The sequence below is a fragment of the Echeneis naucrates genome, chromosome 11 (genome assembly GCF_900963305.1).
Source record: "Echeneis naucrates chromosome 11, fEcheNa1.1, whole genome shotgun sequence".
Classification (NCBI taxonomy): Eukaryota; Metazoa; Chordata; class Actinopteri; order Carangiformes; family Echeneidae; genus Echeneis; species Echeneis naucrates.
In genome coordinates this window covers 1,649,220-1,667,676 of record NC_042521.1, presented here as the reverse complement: position 1 = coordinate 1,667,676, position 18,457 = coordinate 1,649,220, and the positions used below count along the sequence as shown (strand labels likewise).

At 43.8% G+C, this 18,457-nt stretch overlaps 1 protein-coding gene across 1 annotated transcript; it reads left to right on the top strand.

The window, feature by feature from the left end:
- Nucleotides 1-7,161: 7,161 nt before the first annotated feature.
- On the top strand, nt 7,162-12,772 carry LOC115051395 (neuronal pentraxin-2). Its single transcript, XM_029514787.1, has 6 exons — nt 7,162-7,974; nt 9,684-9,933; nt 10,060-10,350; nt 10,663-10,910; nt 12,101-12,280; nt 12,563-12,772. Exons 1-6 carry the CDS (start codon nt 7,162-7,164, stop codon nt 12,770-12,772), a joined length of 1,992 nt encoding a protein of 663 aa, XP_029370647.1.
- The last annotated feature ends 5,685 nt before the right edge of the window (nt 12,773-18,457 follow it).

The window sequence follows — 18,457 nt, the reverse complement described above, 5'->3', positions numbered from 1 at the left end:
CGTCTTCAGTCCGACTCCATGTTCCGACTCAGCTGCGAAGTTTTCTGGGAACGACGTGACCTGTTCTCAGCGCAGCAGGCCGCTCCGTGACCTTCCGGTTCATCAGCATCGGGGTCGGTCCGGGCCGGGGTGGGCGGGGCAGCTCTGAGCCGTCAGGACACCGAACCCTGAACTTGTGCGTTGCAGCGAGGTCTGATGGGATTACGACAACACAGAGGCGTAAGAGGATTGCTGCTGAGGATGATGCACACGTCCAGCTTCATGTTTACACACCGTCCAACAACTAATGCAACGCAATCCAACATGGATGCTCAGAGTCAGACCAGCGCACAACGCAAAAGTTGAGGGAGAGAAATAAGAAGATCGCTGTCAAAGGAAGAGGAACTAGAAATGACAAACAGAGCCGATGAGTTCTTCCTCTCAGTTTGTGACTCAGAAAGAGCAGATTCACTTTCCTGAACAGGCTGAATTTCTTTCGTTCTTCTCCTTCACCTCGTTCTCCCTCCGTCCCTAACTGTTATTGTCTGATAGACAATCAGGCGTAATCATCCTGCAGCCTCTGACTGAACGGCAGAGTGTTGCATCATCAGGTTTTTCTCTGAAACACACAGCAAATCTGGAACAACTTCACTGACTGACAAGTTGTTATTCGGATTTGACAGCACAAAACAACATGCTCAGGTATGACTGGACGTCGTCTCTGTGACGTCACGTTTCAGAAAACGCCATCGCCATCTTGGCAGCTCCCAACTCCACGTACGACTTCAGGGAAAGAAAAATATTTATTTTTATTTTTATTTATTTTGTTAATTTCAGACTTAAAGGGGGACACACGTCCTCTAGTGGCCGTTTGATGAACAGCAGATTTCAGGAATGAACGTTTTAGGAATAAAAACGACTTTTTCTGAGAACACAGATCGTGCAGATTAGACAAAAAACATCTTTTGTTTTATGTGGACATTTTTACAACATTTCTAATGAAACAGATAAAAAAGATGTTTCCCCTCAGTCACGTATTTCTGCCCTCAAAAATATCTTTTTTTTTTTTATCTTTCACTTCAAATGTTGTTTCCTCACATCAGTTAGTCCAAATCTTAATTTCTCTTGAAGGACAATTTAAAGTTTGGAGACACGTTCCAAACTAAAGATAAGCATTAGATGCAATCACAGACAAAATTTTAATTTAGGGAAATGAGATTATTGTAATATAAATTTTTGGAAGATGTAAATCAACCAAATGTGGAAAACTACCATCAAATAACTTAATTCAATTAAATTTCTATTAAAAAAGGCTTTTCTCATCCACAGTTCGAACAAAAATATTCAAATATATTCAGAGGTTTGTTCTTGTGTGGTTGTGTTTCGTGTACTTATCTGGTTGTGGAAACTGTTATGTACCTGACTGAAGCACTTTTACCTCATGAAGAGCTTCGTCTCATTCTGCCACAAAAGCGTTTTGGAGTAAAATAATTTCCAGACAATCTGTGACTCAACAGCTCTACAAGCTGAGAGAGAGGCGGTCTGCAAAAATATAATTATTATTCAGGCAGACACTCAAACAGCCTGCTGTCTGATAGGAAAGCAGGATTTCTGCTTAAAAGGGAAGAGACAGACACACAAAAGAGGATTTATCATCATCAGGAGGAAAATTACATTTTCACACAGTTTCAATGGACTGATAGATTATTTCAGTTATTAAATAGTTTTGGATGAATATGTAATTTAAAAATGCTTCTGTGTGTAGCATTTAAAAATGTATGTGTACAATATGTTTAATTTGAACACCTTAAAGATGACTCACTGGTCTGAACTGTGAGGAAACTGGGAGCTGTCAAATCCTTTGAGACGGTTATTTAAAGAAACTACACAATTTCACCCTTTCCAGTAAGAACATTATCAGCTGTAAGGAGCTTTGAGGTTTGAAGAAGCCGTCTAAGATGGCTGCTTGGTTCGTGGTGGCGGGATAACAGCTTTAACACAGAGAGAATGTACTGTTTCTAAAAGTTCTTACAACAGGAGAAAGAAAATAAAATGGATTCACGTAAAAGCAAATCAAAAGAAAAGTGAAATGATAAATGTACTGCTGATGAAGCTGAGAGAAACTCACTTCTGCAAAAGAAACCAAACATGTTATTGAAAAATGTATTCTTAGTCAATAAATGTTATTATATTTCATGTTGAATTCATTTTTATCTTTAGAAATAATAATGAAAATTTCTTGTGTAACATTTTGTGTGTGTGAGGGACTAAAAAAAGAAAACACACAACACCTAATAAACTCTATTTATACTTGACTTTCACTCACTGGTTTAAATGTCTGTTACTATAAACGGACCAAACAAAGTGGTCTTCGCCGTTTTAGCTCTACCCGAAGATCAACTACAAAGTTTGTGCTGCCAATAATAAGAGTCTCGGGGTGAGACCTGGATTTAGCCGGACCGGGGTTAGGAGGTCAGCCCGCAGCAGGATTATGAAACATGCTTAGAGCGGGAAAGGCCCTGACCTCCAGGGAGGCTGTCAAGTTTACCGCCGTGTCGTCAGCTCATGATTCACAGAGAAAATACTAAACCGACGACGGTCATTTCACTGCAACAACGAAATGAAACAGAAAAGAGTCAAACTTCAACCCGAACAAGACCGCAGGTCGTTCTCTTCCACCTTGGTTACCGTGGTTACTATGATAAAGCTCATATGTAGGTAATTTTCCCATAGACTTCAATACGGCGTGACCTCTTTTGATGGTGATTGGATAAAAAGCAGGTTTTACGTGTGATCAAAAAAACTTAAACTGTGTCGGGAAAATCTCCTCTCGTCTCGTCGCTCGTTTGTAGGTCTGTCAGTCGGCCAATCGGGTATGTGGGACTTTTCCATTCGGAAATCTGCTGTCTGATGAGGCGGGCCGGCCCAGACGCACACCAGGTGGGTCGACAGGTGGGCGTTTGGGCCTGACAGGAAGGAGGGAGGGCCGAAGACTGAAGCAAATCAATTCAATTAAAAATACGTCAGAATGCCAAAGTGGTTGGACCGAATTCAAAGCTCTGTCTGCTGAGACGCAGAAATGTGTTTCCCGCTGAAGAATTCAAAAGGAAACATGAGATGATCAGATCAGAGGCGGCCGACGAAGAGAACCAGGCTTTCACTGCACAAGTCCAACAAACAGAAACACAGTTAGTCTGAGAGAGAGACATAGAGAGAGAGGAGAGAGAGGGAGGGAGGGAGGGAGGGAGTGTTAAAATTATCCACCTGAAGAAAATCCTCCTGAAGCTGATCAGACAGCTGAATGGACTAACGAGCTGGAGGACTCAGCCTCACAGGCAGGTAAGAAAACTTCACTGTCCTTCATCAAATGATTCCAGCAGTTTTTGTTTTCAGCTGCTGAACCTCCGTCAGACGATTCATTATTATTTCTGATGAGGAGCCTTTAACCTCCGGTGGGGTTCCTCAAACGTGAACTCACAGCTCAGCTCTTCTTCCGATGTCTTATGAAACAAGTGTTAAAACGCTCAGCAGCTCAAAGCAAAGCTTTGTTTTTGTCTAGTTGTGTTGACATGAGTGAGATGTGTGTTTGTTTGGCTGTATTTCACAGACTGAAGTGTTTATTTTGTTGTTGCACAACAACAACTCTTCTGTGTTGTGATATTTTTGATGTGTGGGGTTTCATTTCATGTTGTGACAAACTCAAACTATGAGTCAGCAGATTTTGTGAAGACTTCCTCCTTCCTGTCTCCATCGCTGCCTTCGGCCTCATCTCAAATATTCAGTGTGGTTTTTGAGCTTTAGCTGTGTTTGTTGAGCGCGCTCTTCTTGCTGGTGAGTGTTTGAAGCTGCTGGAGCTCACAAACACACATTTTTATGTTTATTCATCAGTAAAAAGGTCACTAACTGCAGCAGGTGGGTGTGTAGTTGGTCTTTCAGCTGAGTTGAAGTTTCAGAGTTTGCGGCTCCTTCGGTCCGATCCAGCGCAGCGTCGATGGGCTTGAGGCCACGTGCCGGACCGAGACCTTGATTTGACTCTTCTTCTTTAGCAGCTTAAAAAATGTGAGGAGGTCCATCACGCTCGCTGGAGGTGAGCGTGACAGCAGCTCTCCAACATGGCTGACAGCCAAACGCTGAGATAAATGACTGAACTGTGACTTTAATCTTCCTGCTCCGACTTTTACAAACATCGAGATCAAACTTATTCTGGAGAAAATTATGACCTTTTGAACTTTTCAACAAAATGTTCTCCTTCAGGGGAAATTGATTCAGCTTTACGGGCAAAAAGAGCACAAAGCAGGTTAACGACAGGAGGTCCTGTTGGAGCCGACCCTGAGGGACCTCAGGTGGCTGACCTCTGACCTCTGACCTCTGCCTCGGGGGCAGTTTACTTAGGGCCAACTTGAGCCTCTGCTGGAGCTGCTTTTTTAAGCTACGCACTTTAAATATGGAACCTGGTTTCCTTCTCAGTGAGTCTGATGAATTTGAGTGGTTCAGTTTGAAGTGCAGCAAAGGACGATGTTTTTGTGACGATTACAAAAGAAGGTCATGAAAATGTGTTAAAATAGAGAAGGCACTCAGTGGAAGCCTGCTGACTCAGAAAGCTCCCAACTGTAATTTTGTGTTTGTGTGTGAATGTGAAGCTGACTGAGGTCAAAAAAGAGCTTCAGAAATTCATCTGTAGTCCTTTGAAGAGGATTTTAATTGAAGTGGTGCCTGTTGTGCAGCAACAGGACGATGAATCTGTGCTTTATATCAGTTTTACTATTTTAGTTTCATATTAGCACCCAATTTGTTAGTCTTTGTTAAAACAACTGCAGTTTAATTTAATCTTATTATCTTTATCTCTCAGCTGGTAAATTAACAGTAGCAGATAAAAAAAATGTATTCTCATAAACGTTTGTTCTTTTTTAGAATTACTTTGAACATTTTGAAACCGATGACCTGAAGAAAATTGGATGAAAGTTTAAAAAGCAGACGTATTTTATCAGATGTGACTTTATAATACGTTGTCAGATCGCTCATGATGAATATTTTAACTGTTGCTACAGAAATGTCAAAGATATCCAAGTTAAAATAGAACCGGAGCATAAATCAACAAATCAAATTGGTGGTTTGCACTTTAATGCAACTTTGATTGGTTAGAGGAATAATTATGGAAATTAAGAAGATGGGGGAGTTTTTTTCTACATCACATTAAAATATAAACAGCTAGCAAAGAAAGCTTGATGACAATAGTCGATAGTCCAACTAAAAAAAGTCCTCGTCCCAAACAACAAAATCTTCTGAAAGTTCTCACAAGGAAATGTTCAAGCAATAAATCATCTTCACAACAAAAACTCCTTCTTACATAATGAATCGTGACGCAGTTGTTGTTTTTTTACAGAAATGAATCTGGAAAAGTTCAAATGTAGACAAGACAACATGCTCTCAGCTCAGTGAGACACTGAGTGAGTTTAGGTTCTGTAAAGAATGGAGATGGCTGAACAGGACGTACAGCAGAACATGAAAGACTCTTTGTGTCTGAGCTGCACATTAATGGACTCTGATGCATCTCTTTTGCAAAAATGTTCTGGTGTAAAAGGTTTTAGGCAGAGAAGGTTTCATAGTAGTGGCCATATGCTGTGTTTATTTTACTGTTTCTATTCACTTCATGCTTGCATTCTCCAGAACTTCCAAATGATTCCCATCAGGATGTTTGTGATAAAATAAGCTGAGGCGGTCACAGGACCGCTCAGAGGAACGAGCCTTTAAGGTCTCTGTTGATGTTAGTGAGTCTGTCACCTCTGACACATGATGTGACAACAGGTACCAGACCGGTCACGTTTCGACCAACATCACTCATCCCAAAACAAGTTTACAGATCAGCTGACCGAGAGAGCGCTGCGTGATCAGCAACCCGACCCAGGAGCACGAGCACCATCAGAGATAACTTCCTGAAACTGCAGAAACAAATCTGCATTCACACTAAAATGTGTGATTATTGTTTACATCAGCTTCACGATAATGCGTGCCGAGCACATGTTCCTCTCCTGCAGGAACACGTGTGACAACAATGGTCAGACTTCTTTGGGCGGGGGTGGGGGGGCTGTAGCCAAGCCTTCATTAAACAGCATTAAATCCAGCCAATCCTATTAGTGTGTTGGCCCGAGGAGGAGGAGGAGGAGAGGCGTGGAGGGAAACGTGGAGTTCAACGGCATCAACCTCCATCAGCCGCTCTGCTTTCAACTGCTGAAAGGCAGAAAAAAGAAAATTACAACTGAAGAGTTTTAAATCAAAAAATCTTAAAAAAAAAACAAAAAACAAAAACAAAACTGCCAGTTAAGAGGAGAAAATTTGGAGAATGTGGGAAGTGTGAAAATCCATTTGATTCTACGAGTCACAGTGAAGAATCAGACCTTCAGATAATTCATGAAATGTCTCAATGTCAGAATCATGTGCTGATGTGGACCTCATTGTACGTCACGAAATGGGAACTGTACGAGGACGGAAACGTTGGTCCGGTCCGGACGGCTCTCCTCTGACTCTGCCCAGCTTTGCGGTTTTGTGGTTTTTGGGGGCAGATTAATTGGCTCATCTGATTACCTGGAATGATTTGATCATCAGAGATGAAGTGTTTATGATGCAGATCACCTCTGACTTCTGTTTTCTTCATCCTGTGTATCTCCAACACACAACAACTGACCGAGTCTCGTCTTTCCTTTAGCTCAAAGCAGATTTTGTTCTTTGGTTTTAACATATTTTCCCACTTTCTGTCTCTGTCCTACAGGAAGCAGAGTTCTGGGATCTGTTGGGCGGTCAGGAGCCAGAATTGAAGGGATTATTGCTGGCTCCCAAACACAGGGGATCCCTGAAGCTCAAGGTGGCCCAAACGCAGCAGACGAACCCATCAGGCTCCATCAACTGAGCCCTCGCAGCTTCTTAACCCGCCATGGAGCCAAGATCCCTCGTCTGATCCCGCAGGGTCGTCTCCAAGCCGAGCAGATAAAGAGTTTGGCAGCAGCCTCGGAGTTTGTGTACTTTTGTCCTCTAGAACGACAGAAGGAGGTTTCATCTGCACTTCGACTGCAGATTTTTATCTGCAGTTTGACCATGAATGACTTCCATTCATGGTGTTCATCACAGCAAATTTAAATCCTGGGAGGACTGTAATTTGTCAAGAAATAACTTGGACTCCGACCTAATATGGCCAGAGACATCAGTCCTCTGGGTCTCATGCCTTCGTCTGAAAGGCATCGCCAAACGGTTGGCGCCTTTGTGGGGTTTGTCCCGCCTTTCTTTTTCCTTCGCACGATAAGCTTCTTCTACTTCCTCTCTTGCGTTGCAGCGTCAGCCAGCAGTTTGCCTGGTATAGAATACAGCTACGGCATCAGTCCCAAATTTGTTTGTACCCCAATTCCCCCCGATGCCGACCCCAGCTGCTACTCCCCACCCAGCGTGCCCCATGGAACCAGCAGTAACGGCCACGCTAACAGTCACAATGGCAGCAATCGGCGAGGCCTGATGTCAGACGAGGCCAAAGCCACCATCTTACATCTGCGGGAAAGCCTGGTGAGGCAGAAGGAGACCATCCTGGACCAGCGGGAGACCATCCGGGAGCTGACCGCCAAGCTCACCCTGTGCGAGGGCTTCGGCGGTCACCACAGCGTCGGCCACCACGACAACCGTCATGACAACCACCACGACAGCCACCACGACAGCCACCACGACAGCCACCACGACAACCACCACGACAGCCACCACGACAGCCATCACGACAGTCGTCATGACAACAGCTACAACGACCACCACGGACATCACAGCAACCACCACACGCCATCGTCGTCACACCACGGGCCTTCGGCGTACCACAGCAACGATCACCACTACCCCTACGGCAGCCACCGCCCGGACCCCCACCACAGGAAGGGCTCGTCCTACAGCAAACACAGCTCCTTCTCTCCAGAGCAAACCGGCAAAACCCTGCAGACACTGAAGGAGAGACTGGAGAACCTGCAGGTGGGTTTAAATAGTTTGGAGGTGTGATTTCATAATGTCACCATCATTTCTCTCTGTGCCATCAGCATGCTCAGCTGGAGAACTGAAACAGGAAGTGTCAGATATTCAGATGTCATCCGTCCCATCGTCATCAAAAAATCTGAATCAAATCAAAAACAGGCAGGAATGTTAAAATACTAAAATGCCGGGTTCTGTCTATCTTTGCTGAGCTTAGTTTCTACATTTTGAATGTAATTAGTTCTCAAGGCCATGTGGGAGCTCGTGTTCAAAATCAGCAGACAAATTGAAAGCCAGTTGGAAGTTAATGTCTTAAACAAGCGCGCAAACGAGAACAGTGTGGATGTGCTGAGCTTTGAGCCGCAGAGACAAATGAAAGAATGCCAACCTTTGATGAACATTTATTCACATTTCTGATGATGTTCTTCTGCATTTTCTCAATTCTGTGGGGGTTCACAGATAATCCTAAAGCGGCTTATGTGTTTTTATAAAAGTTAAAGAGCATCTTGTTCAAAGAATATAAAGTGCAGCTTTGTATCCGCAAGCCGTAAGTATTGTTACCTTTCTCCACCACACAATTATTTTAAATCGCTTAGCAGTGTGTCTACAGAGGACGGCTGTCGCCGAGGCCTTTCCGAGGCTGCACTTAATTGGGGTGAAATGTTGCGTCATTTGGACACGAGCTCTGGAGGTGTTCCGGCTCTCGATCCCTCTCCTGGATATCAGTGGCCAAGTCTGAGCTGCAACAGGAAGCCGCTCTAAGTTGATTAGCCCTCACCCCTGACATTAAACAACCCGGCCGTCCAACCGTCGCCTGATTCGGGGGAGGAGGACGGGGACAGGAAGCATGAGGTTGGGGAAGGTGGAAGGTTTCAGAAACACTGAGATTAAGGATGTTTTTCCAGCAGGGAGACCAAATTCAACCTAAATTTCACTGGGACCTTTAGCATTCTGTGGTCTTGTCTTATTTGTAGATGCTGCACAGAACGCAGCAGTTTCTAAACTGCGTTCAAACAGCTAAACAACATGTAGTTCTGCTGTCTCACTTGTGTTACAACAATTCAACCACGCCGCAACACGATGCAAGACTAAAACCCGGCCGTCCGCTGGGCCTGAACGCCGTATTATCAACGCAGGTGGTCTCAGACTGCATTCAGCCAAAATCCCCTTCAATCTCCCTCCAAGGTGTGAGACCAAACAGAGCAGGAGCCAGGATTGGCCCTGCATCACCCCCCCACATACAGGATGTCTATGCCGCTGGCCTCTGGCCACACGCCGGGGGGGGGGGGCAGTCAGCCTCACCTTCAATCAGCTTCATCCTCCCTGACGCAGCTATTATTCATGGCGTGTGCTGGCAGGGAACAAAGCCGGATTTACTGGTGAAGAAGACAAGGATGGAGGAGGCCGTGAGGTGACAGGAAGAAACCACCCCCCCCTTTATTCAAATCATTAAATTCACAGCAAAGAGATTCTGACTTGAACTTCTAAACTCCATCTGACACAACCATCCCAAATCACGACCATTACGTGATTCTTCCCGAGTATCAAAATGGTTTTCAGCAGAATTATGTTTGTTTTTGGTGGATGTGATTAAATAAATTTAGTATCAGCAAAACTCGCGGAAGAATAATTTCTATTTTTCATTATGTTTTTAATGGGTCAGTGTTATTAGTATTAGAATTATTATTGACAAATGTTTTGTGTGTCTGCAGGCCAGGAATTCCTCCAGCTCGTACTCCAGCTCCCTTCGGGAACTCCTCCAGAGGAAGATCAACGCCCTGGAGGAGCAGCTGCACAGCTACTACCGAGATCACCATGACTACGGTCACCATAACGACCATCATGGTGATCACCATGACGACCACCACGACGACCATCATGACGACAGTCACGATGAACACAACCATCACGACAGCCACCACGGTGACCAACACAGTACTGGCAACCATGGCAACCACCACAACAGCCATCGTAACAACCACCACGACAGCCACCGCAACAACCATCACAGCAGTCACCGCGGCCGCCAGCCCAGTCATCACTATGACCACCATTATGACTGGCACCACAGCCGCCATCACGGTCACTATGACAACCATCACAGTGATCACCACGACGACCACTACGACGACCATCACCATGACCACCACGACGACCATCACCATGACCACCACGACGACCATCACAACGATCACCATGACGACCATCACAGCGACCACCATGACGACCACCACAATGATCACCATGACAGCCACCACAGCAACGATCACCCCCCTCGGCGACTGCCTTCCAGCAGCAAGGAGACGAGTCTCCGGAGCGCCGGGCACAGCAAGCTGGAGACGGTGCTGAGCCAACTGCACCACGGCAACGGTGACCACGGTACACACACACAGCAACAACATACTGTACTTTGTATCCATCAAGTGTTGATTGTTTTTACATTTGAGATTGTGTCAACAAATCCATATTTTGAGGTTGGGAGTGAGCGATTGTCTCCTTTACCATGTGTTTATTATTGTAACCATGACGACAGCGTCCTGACTTTGACAAAAGCCAAAAATTATTTTCAACACAAACCAACTGATCAAACTAACAGCCTGAACCTCAGCTGAGCATGGAGTCAGATCTGACAAAACGCTGGACCGAACAGCTGCTGGGGGATTCTAAATCTCTCACTCTGCATCTCTTCAGACCACAAGAAGCTCAAGAGTCCGAGCGCCTTCCTGCTCGACTTCCCCATGAGGACCAACTACATGTACGCCAGGATGAAGCGCTCGGTGGTCAACGAGATCTTCGCCCTGACCGTCTGCCTGTGGCTGAAGGCGGGAGCAGGTCCGGGCCTCGGGACTCCCTTCTCCTACGCTGTGCCGGGCCAGGCCAATGAGCTGGTGCTGGTGGAATGGGGCTCCAATCCCATGGAGCTGCTGATCAACGACAAGGTAAAGGTTCAGAGACCAAACCAGCTGGAAATCCAACTCCTTACTGATATTTTTCCAAAGTATGTTTGTGTTCTGGCTTTGATCCCGACTGACTCTGGCACTGGGAACACGTGCAGACCTGTTTATCTTCGGATTATTCCAATCTGCATGTAACAGTCCAGTTCACACACCCCCAGAACCCAGAGGGGAAGGGACGGAGGGACAAGGACAGATTTGGGCCACTTTCATTCATGGTTTTAATCACATACAGGTCAGACTTTCAGAATTCAGTGCAGCTCATCAATCGACATATTTGTGCTGAGGCAGGATTCACAAAACAAAAACAAGCATGGCACACAGCAGCGACTGAGGTGTGAATTATCAAATCATCGTCTCAGCCCCTCTCATCTCTTATTCTCTGAAAGGCTGAGACCTTTTTCCACTAAACGGAAGACTAACCCCCCCCACACTCTGCTCTGAACAGTCAACAAAGCAATTAATCAGATTATTGTAATTGATTGGCCTAATTGTCGTAGGAGCGACATTAGCTGGGGAGATAAAGTGTCATGTTTGTTTTTCTCCAGTCACACACTTCACAGTGATTAAACCGATCGGCAACAAAGCTAAACGATCGTCGGGATGATGAAATTCAGTCATTCTTAATTAAATATCCAGAGCCCAGAGGAGAAAACATGATGTAGCATGTGTCATGTCCTGGCATTTCTAAAAATGTGTGAAAGATTTGCGCTTTCATGATTAAATCCTTTGAACAGAGTGATTTCATTCAGATAAAAATGAAATTTGGTGCAAAATTCAGCTTCAACTGATTGATATTGGTGTAACCTGAAGTCCTGGCACAGAGAATGCTCACAGTCTGTATTCAGAGGCTGAGACTTCAACGGTACTTTATTAATGCAGACCATAGACCTGAGCTGTTGCCCCCTTCTGGCGCTGCATCCTTCAGCTGTGCAATGAATCTTGGGAGGAGTTGGGTGAAAAATTAAAGACATTTCCAGGCCTCATTTGAAGGAACCTTCCACACGTGACGCAGTCAGCCTTTAAATGTCTGAACTCAGACATCAACCTTTATATGACATGGGACCTTTAAAATGTTCTGAAATTAAAGTCAAGCCAAATAAGCTTTGGAACCAAAATCTCGGTGGATTGATGTCCTGTCTCACATCAGTCCCCGTCTCTCTCTCTGTGTTCAGGCGGTGACTTTGCCGATAACCATGACGGATGGGAAATGGCATCACATCTGTGTGACGTGGTCGACACGTGACGGCATCTGGGTGGCCTACCAGGACGGAGTGAAGAAAGGCTCAGGGCAAAACCTGTCCGCCTGGCACTCCATCAAACCAGGGGGCATCTTCATCCTGGGGCAGGAGCAGGTAGGAGGTCACAGGTCACAGAGCAAAATGAAATATGTACTTCATTGTTTCCAGCAGCCGCTTGTAAAGAGCAGCTTTTAAAAAGATTCTTTCTCTTTGCTTTAATTTACATTTAATAATCTGAAAGGTCAGATTTCTTTTTAATCTTTCATTTGTAAAACTCTTTAAATCATGAATTCTCTGTTTTTCTCTAAATGATGTGGGAAAAAAAAAAAAAGCTCTTGTCACATTTCAGTCTGTTAAGATCGAGTGCGTCCCACAAAAAGTCTCTTCTGTCCTCAGGACACAATGGGGGGCCGTTTTGACGTCACCCAATCCTTCATGGGCGAGCTGTCGGACCTCCAGTTCTGGTCCAGAGTGCTGACACCCAATGAGATCTACAGCCAGGCGACCTGCGCCGGCCACCTCGTCGGTGATGTCATGTCGTGGTCGGAGGAGGCTGTGGAGCTCCACGGCGGGCTCACCGAGTTGCCCTTTGAACCCTGCCACTGAGGCCTGGAGCAGGAGAACTGGAATCTGCCCCGGATTGGATCAAAGATGAGAGAATTATTTATTTAAAAAACAGGCAGAGCGAGATGTGTTGCCATTCCTGCCTTTCCACCCACACCTTCACTTCCTCGCTCTCACACTCTCAGCAAGACGACTTTGAAAGCTCCAAAGAGCGCAGGGCTTTGGATTTACCGGCTGTGTGGTCATGACTGCGGCCACTATGAAGGGATCCAAAACACGTAATAGGATTTCCTCCCATCTGAACGGGCCCAAAGGTTGCTGGTTGCATTTAGCTCACCTGCCCCACCTCGTTCCCTTTGCTGTTAGCGACATAAACATTGCAGGAGGTAAAAGAAGCACGATGATTCATATGTGTTGCTTAAGGACTTAAGGAAAGTCTTAGAACTGTCAGTTATTCTGCCAGGACTTTTTTTTTTTGCTGCAGATTTAGCACAGACTAATGACGTTGAATTTGAAAACTGAGTTTTTGGCAGACTGTTTTATTTTAGTATTTCATATTGAAAACTCTCTCTTATGCTTTTTTTTTTTGTAGAAAGGAAACTAAATTTGTTTTTGTTGCAGTCACAGAAAAAATATATAATCCACATCTAATGTGTTTGCCACTATGCTTGATAAAAATGACCCTAATATAATGAGAGAAATGCAGAAATTAAAACATCAACAAATGAAAACCTTTTTGGTAATGAAAAAAATGCTATGACTGCATTCTATTTATTTCATTATTTATACATCTTTTTTGTTAATCTGATTATTTCTGTGTCCATATGTTCAAAATGTGGGCAGTGGAAAACCTCCGTCACCATCTGCAGACTGAGATGTCTCCTGACTGTGACTCTCCTTTATGGGAGATAGATTTTTGGCCCAAAAGTCACTTTATTAGTTTCTATTTAATGAAAGAAAATGGCTCACATAAAGACACCGAAATAATTCATAAATAAATGTAGGCAGAGATAAATAAATGTTATAAAAAAAAAACAAAAAATAATTAAATTGCGAAAGGGTTTTTACTCTGCAGTCATTTTTGTATTTAATGATCTATCTCTCCAATTATCTTTCTTTTTGTCCCTGACCCATCATACCTGATTTTCTGAGTATCTGATCTGTCTCTCTGTTCAAAAGTCAAACAGCAGAGCGTCAGTATGGCACATGACACGTCACGGCCACGAGCCGCCGCCTGACTGCATCTGTGCATGTTGGCTGTTCCTCAACGTGTCACTGCGGTAATACTGTTGTCTCCTCGGCAACCAGGTGGCTTACAGCGGGATTTACCTGTGGGCCGCTGATCTGATCCTATTTCTGACCAGCTCAAACCACATGGCAGAGACGGACGCACACACTCAGAGAAGATGAGGAGGCGGACGGTGACTCTGTTGAACTGTTTGTAGCTGCACTTTCACATTTTTATAAGAAAAGGAGTTTTTGTACATGTAAATTATATCACATGGACTGTTTTTAACTGTAAATAATGACACAGCGCTTTCTCAGCCCCGCGTCTGGGAGTAACTGTGTCGCTTGTGTTCAACTCTAAAAGAGGTATCTGTTGTTGCCATGGTGACAGACCACCATCAGGACCGCATCATCCCGACCGCGTCCCGCTTCTCTGCTGTAAATATCCACAAAATGTTCTTCTTTGACTGTAATGCCAAGACAAGGAGCAGCACTTTGAAAAGGTGCTCTCGTTTTCATGATAGTGGGCCAAACCGTACGTGTCGTAGACGTGGATTCGTCCACCTCCTCCTGCTCCCTCACTGTGTATAACATCATACAACTTTACGTGTAAAGACTCGCTTATCTTGCCTTTGCTGTACATTCGAATGCTTATTAGCTTTTCTCTTATGTTTCTTCTTGTGTCTTTTTGAGTATTACAGTGTTGAGTCAGCCTCCCCCTCCCTCATGTGTAAGCCAAAGCTATAAACTGAATTATGAAACTTGAAAGAGGAAGAAAATGAACTATTAATGCTGTCAAATATTTGAAAATAGGACGATGTCAGGATTTTGAATAAAACTATTTAAATATTTCAAGAATTGAAACAATCTGGACTTTTTCTTTTTTTCCTTTTGTTGTAATGTGCAGCATATATGTACATGTTGTTCAGCAATTATTACAACTAAACCTGCATTCCAGTTGAGATTCTGTTGGATGAAGCCATGAGGGAGATGAATCAGCGCTGAGTGGATTTTTTTGAGTTCAAACAACTTTCCATTTTTACAGCAGGTTCACATGAAAATCAGCTTTGGCAGGAAATGTCAAGCGTTGAGTTTAACTTAATGATTTACTCATTTTTCATGTTCGTCGCGAGGTGTTTATTGCTCCTAGACTGAACTTTAGTTCAAAAAATTTAGAGGACAATAAAAATCATCATTTCATTTTGCACTAGAAAAGACAAGGACCACTTACCCCAGAATTAAAGTGAAGTTTTATTTTATGTGCTTAGAGCAGCAAGAGCTCTTTAAAATTCAACATCACAGTTAATTGCAGAAATAAATACCCACACAAACCTCATTCCAGGGAAAAGACTGGCTTTACAATATTTCTGCCAATTTAATGCAGGTGTGAGAGATGGACCCAATAATTAAAATATAGCATTAAGGGCATTAACTCATATAGTCTCATCTGGTGATTTTTCATTCAGGCAACGGATCAAATAGAAACATCTTTTGACCAGCAGCTCAGATTCTGTTTGTTCAAATTTGACTATGTCGTCTATTTTTGCACACAATGAACTTTTCAACCTCAAATAGAATTGCAGAGTGACGTAACGATGTAATTTTCACTGACATACTTAGATCCAACAGAATTTTTAAGGATAATTATAATTGTGGATGATGGATGACAACACGTAATTAACCTTTTCAGAATATTACATTTTGGATAAATGTTTGAACATATTTTTCATGCTGTTTTGATGTCATTTTTAATGGTTTCATAATTCATACATGAAAAGGCAAGTTTTTCTGTTTCACTGGGATGTTTTCATAGTTGAAAATGTTGAAATGGCCGTTGACGCAGGTTTAACGTTTTTGTTGAGTAAAGGTCATCTTGGGCCTGAGGCGGATTAAAATGAACCGAGAGGATAAATTATTTCCACCATGGCCTCCTCACTCCTTCAGACAGAGTTTGTCCATGTCCAGCTGGGTGGACACCTCCTGTTTGGTCAGGACAGACCAGGACCAGCAGCCAGTCCCACTGAATGACACTGGGGGGCACTGTTATTCTTTAAAACACATCTTCTTTGCATATTTCCTCCATCAGGCAGTGCAGCTGCATGGAGGTTAGAGCTGCCGGCCCAAAACAAGGAGGTCCTGGGTCCGGTTCCCGGCCTGGGGCCTCCAAAGACATCCTGTTTGGGTTCATTGGTGACACTAAACTGTCCGTAGGTCTGAGTGGTTGTTGGTCTCTGTGATGGACTGCAGACCTGTCCAGGGTGACCCCAGAACCCCCGTGACCCGGAAACAGATCAGAGTATTCATCAAATGATTCTAAATGAGTTTACTGGACACTTTATAATGTCTGACGGTCTGTCCAGCTGTAAACATTTCAGATGCTCTGCCTGAAATATCAGCTGTACATGTACATTTATTTTCCTAACTGTTGATACTGTTTAAGATTTGGTGGGGAAGTAATACCGTCTCTGTGTCTTGATAGTGTAAATTTTGCTGATAATATTTAGTCAGTAACTACCTAAGATTATTTTCCTTTTCATCTTCATTGGCTGATCTTTATTGAATAAAATAGAGTTGAGTTGAGTTGTTGCACCTGCTTCATAAGTCCAGCAGGTGGGAGCATTACCTTTTCAAACTTTGCCTGCAGTGTCTGTAATATGGACACAGGATGTGGAGCTCTGCTTTCTTTTTTTAACATTATTATCATAAATAATATGAGTGGGAAAAACCACACCACCATAACTCCATAAGTCCGGGAGATGGCAGCTTTACCTTTTCAAACTTTGGTGAGAAAATAAATAGATTTGGTATTATTATTTTAATATTTTTTTTTAATTATTATTATTATTGATTTTTTTTTGTTTGTTTGTTTAATATAAATAAGTGGGAGAAACCGGAGCACCCGGGGAAAACCCACACCATCGTAGTGGATGATTGGGGAAAGGTCTAGAGTTCTTCATTACATCTATTACTTCTTGGTTACTAAAATGAGAAATGTCTTCGAGCTGAATGTTAGAGCTTGCCTTGGTTAGACAACTCTATTCCTCCTGAAGATGTTGGTGAGGGATCTGCCGACTTGTGAGAAGAACCTGCTGATGGCGTTTGGCTGTTTGGGTTGTGTCATGTGATGTCTGAATGAGGAAGTGATGCATTGCTCCACTGCTGGTTGCTTTAATACCATGGCATGGAACAGCAGCCTTTCACTCCTCCATTTCTGACACAGGTCCTTGGAAATGGATTTGTGAAGTTTTTGAAATTTTTTACGGTTGTGATCAAAATCGATGTCCCGGACCTCTGCCCATAATTTCATAGAAAGGTGTTCTAACACAGCGTCTGACTTTGCAGATGGAAAGTTGACACCCGTTTTTCTGAACGTCTTCTTGATGACTTTCTCCACAAGTGTATGGACAGCCTTCTGTTTGGGACTCGGAGGACTCGGTTCTCTGTGTCGTGAAGCAGGAGCAGCATCTGTAGTCTTTTTCACAGCGATCTGTTTGATGTTAGGCTGCGGTTTCCTGAATAGCTCATGTTTCTTTAAAGCTTGGGTCACATGGAGTCTGTGAACGATAGCCTGAGTGTTCAGCCACCAGCTCATCAGTCCCAGGCAGCACTGAACTTTGTTCCATACTTCTGAGTACATGTTACTGTGGATGGATGCGCTTTTTGGATCCTTCAGCGTCCAGTTCGCTTTGATGTGGTCCAAGAGGAGATTATGTAGTTCCTGTGTGAATGTCTGAACTTTACCACTGCAAATTTGCTTTAACTTCCAAAATACATTGATGTCATTTTCATTATTATTTCCAGCTGCTGTAAAAAGCAAAGAATCAATTCTAGCCATAAGCGACTGCATTGACATCCTGTTTTCAGCGCTGGAGTGGCAGTTAAATTTTGCCTTTAGCTGTTCCACCGTGTGATGTATGGATGCCTTAACAAACTGAAAGGCAAGAGGGTTCTCGATGATGCTCCACAGCCGTTGCAAACCCACTTTACGTTGACCTTTGGTGTATATTTGGAAGACTGTTAAAGCAATTTCTTCTGCAGCAATTTTTATGTCTCGTGAAGATGCAGATTGGAGCAGCTTATACTTAAAGTTTGGTAAATTGTTCAGAAGAGGTTTTGTGAATTTGTTGATCTCCTTCTGTATCATTTCCTCCACAGCTGTTATGGCCTCTCTGGAAACCTTTGGTGGAGGAACCTTCAGTGGGGGAACCCTTGGTTGGGAAACCCACTCTGATGACTCGCTATCTGGTTCTTCCTGTTCCTCACTTTGTTTCTCAGCAGCTGGGCTACTTGTGAAGGTGGCTAGAGACTTAAAAAACAGCCTGATCCTGGATTTGACCTTTCGTAGAAGTGTGCTGGCATGACAAAGCATAGTCTTAAGTGTGCAAGGTGGAATGATGCGGTTTAGAAAAGGCCCTGCCGGCCTTTCGCCACCAGAGAGGGCAGAGTTGACATTTTCCACAACCTCTTTAACAATCATGTTCCTCAGGTCATCTGCACGCT